This window comes from Mixophyes fleayi, chromosome 2 (assembly GCF_038048845.1).
Source record: "Mixophyes fleayi isolate aMixFle1 chromosome 2, aMixFle1.hap1, whole genome shotgun sequence".
Taxonomy (NCBI): Eukaryota; Metazoa; Chordata; class Amphibia; order Anura; family Limnodynastidae; genus Mixophyes; species Mixophyes fleayi.
In genome coordinates this window covers 363,879,255-363,889,649 of record NC_134403.1, presented here as the reverse complement: position 1 = coordinate 363,889,649, position 10,395 = coordinate 363,879,255, and the positions used below count along the sequence as shown (strand labels likewise).

The 10,395-nt window shown below is 39.3% G+C and overlaps 1 protein-coding gene across 1 annotated transcript; it reads left to right on the top strand.

The window, feature by feature from the left end:
- Positions 1-1,858: 1,858 nt before the first annotated feature.
- LOC142139982 (uncharacterized) lies at positions 1,859-8,632 on the top strand. Its single transcript, XM_075197845.1, has 6 exons — positions 1,859-1,905; positions 5,046-5,215; positions 6,355-6,501; positions 7,484-7,633; positions 7,852-7,998; positions 8,460-8,632. The coding sequence occupies exons 1-6, from the start codon at positions 1,859-1,861 to the stop codon at positions 8,474-8,476; spliced, it is 678 nt and encodes a 225-aa protein (XP_075053946.1). The 3' UTR covers positions 8,477-8,632.
- Positions 8,633-10,395: the final 1,763 nt, after the last annotated feature.

Sequence of the window (10,395 nt, the reverse complement as noted above, 5' to 3'; positions counted from 1 at the left end):
TCTATCTTTTTAGTCGCATTAATCACATTTAATTTACTTGCTACATTGTAATGTTCAGAACTTTCTTTATACAGCCATAATATTATTTGCCAAAGAAGAAATCTTTGCTTTCATTACCTGCGTTAAATGTATTTGCTAAAAAGCTTGAAAATCAGTGATCCAAATATTAATATACTTCTCTCCTGGTAGTCAAATAAACTGTAAAAACAAAAGATATACGTGTACGAATAGGTAAATGACCCCTGAACGTTCCATACGAGCTACTTTTCTATCCACTATAAAAGACATATTCAAACCCTAACATACACGGTGTGGAAGAATTGCCCCTAATAAGAGGCACATTAAATTACTCTAATCAATGTTGCTCCTACATGAAGAAGAGGAGACTTGTTACAGGTGTTTGGAAGACTTTTATAAAGGTTTGCTCACACTTTTATGGAACGTTTTTTCATGCACGGAAAATACAATAAGAAATCCCCAAAAACAACGCACTTTTCCTTTAAAACTTGGGAGTTATTCATGCGGATTTCATGAAGATTCCATGAGTGTTTTTCTTGGGGATTAAGCAATGGTTTTCATGTCTTCTGTTCTCAGTATAAATTCAAATGAGAACTTGTTCAGTTTTTACCTTTATCCGTATTACTTTTGATCGTTTTTTTCATGCAGTTTTTCATACCGTATGAAGTCCGGCTGAAAAACTTGCTTGTGCACTTCACCTCGTATAGTGTGTATCATTCAGGAAAAATGTTTTAAAAACTCTACTGTGGCTTCTTCATTAACCTAGGAGAACTAAGTTGCTGACTGGGATCTGCATGTTTCCTCTACGTGGTTTTGCTGTCTAACAAGAAATATTCTGCATAGATCTATTTTACTAACATTGGTGACCAGCAGTTTGGACTTTCAGCACAGAAGTTAGATGGGACACTGATCAAACTGTACGCGTAAGTAACTTTTCTTTGTTGTATAGTATCATACAATACAACTAAGGAAGCTGCCTTACTGTGCTTGGTAATACATATGGTATTGGTACCCTTTATGCATCTAAATTCAGACTAATTTACCACCAGAGCAGCTCAAATGTCAAAATAAGTAAAGTTACTAAATGTAAGTTAATAAACAAGCTAATTAATGACTACTTAAAATATTAAATTAGTAATGGAATATCAACCAGTAAATAAAAGAACAATATAATACACAAGGGGCAAGAATAGATAAACAATATCTTGTAAAATATAGGCTATAGCTATATTTAGTGAGTACTGATTTCCATGAATCAATTGTTCTGTGAAGGTATCTATAACTGTTAGAGAAGGTAAAACACACCAGGGTAGGAGGTTCACCCCATACATGATAGTAATTTTTCTTAGCTATCCTTCTACAAATCATTATATCCTTTTCAAAATCTCTTTGGAGGTTACAAAATATGCCTGCCAGTTACACTGGTTCACAGCTCTGAATACATCATGTGAAGGCAGAGGGGGGAAAGAGGAAGGAGAGGACTTTAAATGACACACTGCAGAAAGAGCTCACAGGCGAGTTCCAAGGCCTCTCTGCTCACAACATCATGTGCCATGTGACTGTGGTTGCCATGGTAGCCCAGAATTATAAGTAATTGATAGCAGCCTGAAGAAACAAACCAAAGAACAATGTTAAATGCCAACATTCTTCTTATAGCCTGCCACAGTGATTTATGTTAAACAAAACACACCTCATGTTTTTATGGGATAACTGCCTTAAGCAATTAAGTAGGTGTTTTTATTGCTCTTGATATATTACCAAAAAATCTCCTGCTCCAACTTGGAACATTTATGCTACACAGAAGTCACAATGCTCATGTATAGCACCAGATTACGGGTATATGCCGGATCTTGCAACTGAGTTTACGTATGTCCGCTCTGGTCCTAAGTGAGTTCCTAGATAGAAATGATGGCATATTCACTTAATTCCTCTTTTGGCTGCAAAATTTTGCGCGTTTCCCCGGCAAAATTTGGCATTAAGCGTTCCACATGGCTTTCTTTATTATTTGTGGCTCACCTGCACTCATCCCTTAATAAACCCCAAGAACACCACAATTAAACTAATCTCTATACCTATTTGACCTTACCCTTAATTTGGTGCTTATTTGGGTGGCAACAAGCTTTGTGCACCGTTCATACAGATGTCTGGCAATAGGGTCGATCCAGTGAAAAGTTCTGTGCAATGAGGGGGTGGGCGTTGTGAAGTGGTTGATAATGGGATCTGATCAATGGGAAATCCTGTGCAATGGGGCGGTGGGATTTGTGAAGTGGCTGATAATGGGATCTTATCCATTTGAAATCCTGTGCAATGTGGGGGTAGAAATTGTGAAGTGGCTGATAATGGGATCTGATCAATGGGAAATTCTGTGCAAAGGGGGTTGAAGTAGCTGATAATGGGATATGATCAATGGGAAATTCTGTGCAATGGGGGGGGGTATAGTGACTGATAACGGGATCTGATCAATGGGAAGTTATGAGTAGTTAATACAGTGGGCAAGGGGTGATTTGCAAAGTTTCCGATAATGGGATCTAATCAATGGAAAACATTTTTTGAATAAGACGTGAGTAATGCAGCATCTGTTATAATCATGTAGTGGTGGAACTGAGAAGAATGGAGGTAGGAGACCCAATAAAACATATAGGGGCATATTCAATTAGCCACAGAGTGCCTCCAAAATGGTCACAAAGGTACTGCATGCCAATGTAACATTGCAGATTTCTACAATCCACAATGCTTAAATATATTAAACAAACATAAATTACTAAGGGAGACAGTCTTTTAAAAAACACATTAGAAGACTTGGGATATACCACTAGTATATGTGCTTTGGGCGAAATGCAGCCCTGTCTAACCTGTAGCCCTCCTTCTGTGAAACTACAAGTCCCAGTAAAACCTGCCAGCTATAAGCTGTCTGTCGGTTGGCAGAGAATGCTGGGGCTTGTAGTTTCACAACACCTGGACAGCCACAGGTTGTGCTTACAAATTAAAAGACAATAATGATGCTTTAGATGAGTCTTAGGGTTAGATTTACTAAACTGCGGGTTTGAAAAAGTGAAGATGCTGCCTATAGCAACCAATCAGATTCTAGCTGTCATTTTGTAGAATGCACTAAATAAATGACAGCTAGAATCTGATTGGTTGCTATAGGCAACATCTCCCCTTTTCCAAATCCGCAGTTTAGTAAATATACCACTAAGACTCTTCAGAGCATTAGTCAAGGACAAATAATAGTGTGGTTTTAAGCGGAGATGGGACATGATGTAGACTAGATGGGTCTTTATCCGCTGACATTCAACTTTTTGCATCTTAAGGCTCAGATTCAAATCCACTGGAAGGGAGAGCGAGAGAGTGACCAGGAGCGAGGAAGGTTCAGTGTGCATGGGAGAGGGATAAAAGAAGGAGAGTGACATAATTGGATAATTACATCCCTCTGTTTCCATGCCACGTAATATTTGTCACATAATCCTTTAACAAAGCTTCATATCCCAATCATCATCAGAGCAAATATTATCAAGCCTGTGTGCTTTACACATAACAAAAAAAATATGTGTTATCACCGCCAATAAGGCAAACAGAACCCAGATATATAAAGGATGTCCATCAAGGGAGCAGCACACTTCTACATTGACTGCAAAGAAGAACAGCGATGGAACTCACAGCCTTCTGCTGGCTGGCGGCCGTCCTTGTACTAGGGACCGAAGCCTACTTACCTATCGACTGTAAGTGTTTTGCCCCAATGGACCCACAAAACTGTTTATTTATGGATTTGCACAAATTATAGACAATATTATATACACTGACATGATACAGAATTATTACCTGATAGTGTTACCAGTGCTTGAAGAATAAATCCTGAATATGAATAATGCTAAATTATTGACAGTAGTCAACTAATGGCAATTTAAAGGGAAGATTTAGATACACTTTTATATACAGGAATTGTATTTCATTTATATTATCTATATATTTTAGAAGAAAAATGTGTGCGAAAATACATAGATACTGAATTTATCTGCATATTAGATTTTGGATTTAAAACAATTGTTTCGTTACACAGCTCCCTTGAGATGTCTACTTGTTTTATTTAGTTTATGTTCTCCGTTTGATTATTAGATGGCCTGCAAACATTTTATTAATTGTCCGCTGTCTTATATTGAATAACACCATTTAAAACAGTCTTTCAGGTTTTGTTGTAGTGTACAGGGAAGGGAGGAGCTAGTTTGAGCTTAGACATTTATCTTTTCAAACCAAAGCGGAAATCATGAGTTCATCAATACATAACATAGAAACAACATTAATAGATGCTTCTTTTCCAGCAGAAAGTAGCAGCAAATTAATAACAAAAATCTGCAAAACATGTTATTATCAATATGGGAAAATAAATTAAGAAAAACAATGTGGGTGGACACATTTTTGCAAAATCATTGATTAATCCTTTTTCTAATTTAAAGCAGCAATCCCACCTAGAAAATATACATATGTTTTCTTGAAATAGCAAATTAAGTAGCCTTTAAGCATGCATTTTTAATTTTTCTTAGTTATCCTCCTACAAATCATTATCTCATTTTCAAAAACTCTCTGGTTGGCAAACAAATATGGCTGATACAGAAACAAACACACTCAGCCTGTTGCAGAGACATAGGCTGACAGCTCTCAGCATGTCATGTGATGGCAGAGGGGGGATGTCACAGTGCAGACAGAGGTGTCCCAAATCCTTTCAGCTCACTGTATCGTGCCATGTGACTGTGGTTACCATGGTAATCCAGATATAAAACTAAATAATAGCAGCCTAAATAATAATCATAATAAAAAAGAGTGGAATGTTAAACACCAGCATTCATCTTATACAATGTCACAATGATCTATGTTAAAAAAAGACACATGGATTTTTTTATGAGATTGCTGATTTAAGAATCTTTTTGTAGACATAGTACTGTAAATTTAAGGGAACTAAAACTGTGTGTGATGATTAAAACCAGATGTAAACCTATATCTACATACTAATTAGATAATGTTTCAATTTAAAGATACGTTTCTGTTTTTGCATCAACAACAGACAGGTGTGGAGTCCAGCCAAAGTTAAGAGATGAATGCGGCTACAATGGAATTACTCCGGAAGAGTGTACAAAGCAAGGATGCTGTTTTGATAATTCTGTCAGTGACAGCATCTGGTGTTTCAATCCTTGGAGGTTTGAAGGTCAGTCAAATATAAATAATAAACTTCTACACCACTGTCTTTGCAATTAACTAAATCCAGCACTGCATTGGGCATGCACTGGTTGGTGCAGAAGAAATAATGATTGCAAGTTTGGAGTATGCATTAAAGACATGTCTCCGGGATATGGTTTATGAAACGTATATACATCCTAGTAATTAAAAGACATTACATATAGGGCCATAGTCTTACCAGTGGAGGAAACAGAATGTAATGGACTAAAGAGGTACATTTTTAATAAAACTATATTTAGTTGAATATTCTTTTGTACCATACAGGGGTAGAACAGTGCATCGCAAAGCCATACGGCAACCTATGGGGAGCCCAGCGATGCTGTTCTTGCCTCCTGCACCCGTTCCCCACACTTCCGCTCTGCTAGAGCAGAATGAGGGGCGACTTATGAGCATACACCCTTCAGAAGAGGTGCCGACTTTACTCTTTTGAAGAGAAATTGGTTGGCCTTGGGGGGACGTGGATCTCAGGGGGGGGGGGGGAGTGCAACCCAACATAACTGGGCAAACCTCACCTTCGCAAACCCTATAGTTATGCCCTTGGTACATTGTTTGTTGGAAACACTTAATCATAGTGGAGGAATACAGAGTGGATAATAAAGTTGTATACAGAACATGCTAACTTGTATTAAGCAGCTTGGCAGATATATAGACTAACAGAACAGAACAAGTGCATACACTGAGAATTACCCCTAGCATATTGAAAAGAGAAGTGCTACTGTGCTAATTTCCATACACACAGAATAAAAATACTGAGAATTGCATCACACATTTTACATAACAGTCGCATTGTGCCGTTACCAAAACACAGTAAGGACGGACACAGAGGGTCATGTTCCGGAGAAGTGATACTGTGTAGTTATTGAAACACATAATATGGACAGATAATTGTGAAAGAGAAGTGGTACTGTGCATGTATCCAGAGATACAGAAGAAGAACAGTTACTGTAAATTGAATTCAGCATACAAAACAAGTGACCTGGCTGTTACCCACACACTGGTCCATGCATAGAAAATAAGATCCTATACTGAGAATTATGTCCAAGTCAGTGTTATCTGACCACTATACAATTCCGATGTACTGATTCCTTTTCTTCTCTAAATGTATAGCCACAGAATGTAATCCGGTTCATCCCAGGGCCAGAGTGAACTGCGGGTATCCCGGAATCACCGAGAATGACTGCACAAGAAAAGGATGCTGTTTTGACTCAAGCATACCCGAAGTTGTGTGGTGCTATCAGCCCACCATCGAAGCAGGTAAACTTCAGTGGGAAGACTCCCGAGAACTGCAAACAGCTTCCTGATAAACAAAAGTCCTCCTGTGAGACACTCATGTTGGGGGAGAAGAGACATAAAAAACATTGCCGATAGACCTGTGTGTTGAAAACCACTGGGCAATCAAATGTAATCTTATCTCATCAGCACCAATCAGTTCTGCATTTTATTTTAGTCTATATTCCCTTTGTTGCCGATAAACTTGGATTAGCGATCAATACATGGCGGCAATCAAGTTGAACAGATCCAGTTGTTTGCCGTTCCGAGTAATTCTATCCCATGTGGTCAAGTTGTTCCCCAAACACTCTTTTGCACATCATGGTCATTGGCTACTCTTATATTCATGCCACTAACCAGGATTGGCTGTTTTTTTTGGCTCATGCATAAAGCAATTGGGCCTCTGCGACTGCTGTGGGGCCCGGCAGCTTAGGGAGCCCAAGGCCAGAGGTAAATCTTTATCATAAATCTGAGTGGCAACTATTGAGGATAAAATAAGGTATTGGGTGTGTGTAACTGACTTGATAATATAACACAGAGGATGGGGTAGCCTTAAAAATGTTGTTATGGGGCCCAATTATTTCTAGTTATGGTTGTTATGGTTAATGTTAATGTCAGGTTGCATACGTAGGACCTAAACCATGAACTTTGGTGACCATTCCTAATCATTGTCCACATTTTGCTCATAGTGGGAGATTCAATTGGCCAGGATGTGCCGCAGGCCATCGCCGCACATTGCCAGCTATCACAGTAAGGAATCTTTGTGCACTTTTCCTCGCACCTCTATGAGTTGTGACGAAAAATGAGCAGAGATTTCAGCCTCAGCATCAGAGTGACGTGTCTCGGTGGTCTGTTCTGGAGACACATCGCCCCTCAATTTAATCTCCCCCATAATTTAAACGAATCCGTTTGTGGTCTCGTGCAACCTAAATTTAAATTCTGACTTACATTGTATTTTCCATGCCAGTGGAACATGACTGTGTCGCGGTAGAGCCCAAGACCCGGGCAAACTGTGGACCTCCTGGCGTGTCCCCCGACCAGTGCAAGGAGAACGGATGTTGCTTTGATAGCAGCATGAATGGCGTGCCCTGGTGCTTCAAGCCTGAAATAAAGAAAGGTAAGTACTCCTCTAGTACTTGGATCCCTTTTATTATTAAATATTACCTGCTGTCTAATAATCTACGGCAGAGCTAGACGACATGCGACTCTCCAATTGTTGGGGAACTAAAAGTCCCAGCATGCCCTGCCAGACACAGATTTGGCTATTTCCAGTATAAGGATTTAAAACCTGCTCTGACTTGTAGTTTATAAACGTGTATTTTTCACCCGGTGCAGAGACCATCCAGTGCGCTGTGATGCCTAAAGAGAGGGTGAACTGCGGCTACTCCGCCATCGACATGGACCAGTGTTATCAGAAAGGATGTTGCTACGACTCAAGCGATCCCGATGCCGCATGGTGTTTCTACCCAGATATAACAGACGGTAATACAAATACAACTAAAGTACAGTTTGCATCTTGAAATATCCCCTATCATGTCACCTCTGCCGCTCTTAGGACTGTTTTATGTGCATTTTTTCTGTTCCTTGCTAAATGAATCTAGAAGACGTACAGTAGGACGTTCAGGAGAATAGTAGGTTTGGAATTGCATTGGTAGATTTGTTAATTAATAATGTAACATTTTGACTGCAGACAGATAGTTAGCGTCTAAATCGATTGCCACACCAATGCTGTGCTGTTGGAAAAAGTGGAGATGTTGCCTATAGCAACCAATCAGATTCTATCTGTCGTTTTGTAGAATGTACTAAATAAATGATAGCTAGAATCTGATTGGTTGCTATAGGCAACATCTCCACATTCTAAATCTGCTGGAATCTTGCAGCTTGATAAATTTACACCTTTGCATTTCATTGATTATAAATGTTTTCTTTTTTTTTGCTTTCAGTTACTATCATTGAATAAGAACACGACACAGCGGTCGCTGCTGAATCTATGTCTGCCTCTGTGATCAGATACCTGCATCATTCATTTGTTCTCTTTCCTGTTGCTAAAATACCAGCAGTGCATTTGTATCTCTCACGGACGAGTGTCACTATCATAAACAATACAGAAACCATTTAAGCTGCATTGTTGTCTTGGTTTTTGTATGTGTGTGTTCTTTTAAAGAAAACTAAATGTATTTGGATCACCTTAGAGCTCACACTTGTATTCACTTATCTCACACGACTCAGCAATGACTTCTAGGGAATTACAAATTGCATCCATCAGAGCGTATACAATCAGACAGGATACCAAACTAATAGAAAACTTTGCAATGCTCGTTGCTTCATCTGATGGCTGATGCCCAAGCATGGATGATTTCATCCCGTTCGGGGACATGTTTTTCCAGATAGCTAATGGGCAATGCCCCCATCCTGATATGGCCACACCCCCATTGAGATGTGACCACGCCCTCTGCCGTGGACTTGAATGTTGGGTAGTATGCATAAATTAAAGTTATTAAAATATTGAAATGTATAAATGGGACACACGAAATAAAGATAACTCCAATGTATCCTCACTTTCCTGACTAATTTAGGACATAATTGAGCCCCCATGAAACAGTACTTTATGATAAAAAAAATGGAAAGTTGCAATTAATTAAGGAGAAGTCTAAAAGTGATACTAAGCAGAACTTAGAAGTATTGACTCTTGCCTCCATGTACCTTCATTTGGCCAATGGTAAACCTGCAAAATTTAGTAAAGTAAAAAGAGGAATGGAGCTTGGTCCGTATGTACATGATGATTCATTATTATAAAATAAGAATATGGGACACTCCATAATTTCACAGGTTTGCAAATTACCTCTTTTGGGATAGTCAAATCTTCACAAAACAATCCACTAAGGTAGTGGTGCTCAATGCTGGGTCCATGAATATCAGCATGACATTGTTAGTTGACCTCAAAACTGGTGGTCACCCTAAAAACAGGATGTAGGACATAATTTGTGCCTCAATCCCACAGTTTGGGCACCGATGCAGACAGTTATCATAAGAATATAGAAAGAGCCAGGGCCATCTTATCAACATTATGGGCCCCCGGGCAAAGCAGTGCACTGGGGCCCCTACCTAGATAACCACCCACAGGAATGAAAACGTAAATTATCGATAAAATTAAGTTTATATTTATTGTTACCTGCAAAACAGTTAGTGTTTAACCATTAAAAAAACATGCTGTATTACAGAGATTAATCCACATGAAAGTTTATTTACAATATCTTGCCAAGTTAAAAAGAAAATATCCAACAATGCTAAAATGTTCACAATAGTCACCACATCAGTACAACTCTTACTTTGCTGCTGTATTCAGGGGCGGAAGGTTCAAAGGGCTACATATAGTCTCTTCACAGTACTTCACAATCACTGTGGGGGAACTACATACCCATAACACCACTCCACATGCCAACAAACCTAACTAAATGCCCCTTGCATGCCCATCGGATCTCTCCATATGCCCCTTACAGCCGCATCAGCTGCTTTTGTCTCCCTTCATGTTTCCCTTATTTCACACACTGTCCCCTCCATTATTCTTCTATTTGCCCCTTTCATCATGTGCCTCTGATCTTTACCCCCTGTCCCTGTATTAGATACTGTGCCTGTGCCCTCCATTCATCATCATCATCATCACCATTTATTTATATAGCGCCACTAATTCCGCAGCGCTGTACAGAGAACTCACGCACATCAGTCCCTGCCCCATTGGGGCTTACAGTCTAAATTCCCTAACATACACACAGACTAGGGTCAATTTGTTAGCAGACAATTAACCTACTAGTATGTTTTTGGAGTGTGGGAGGAAACCGGAGCACCCGGAGGAAACCCACGCATAAACGGGGAGAACAT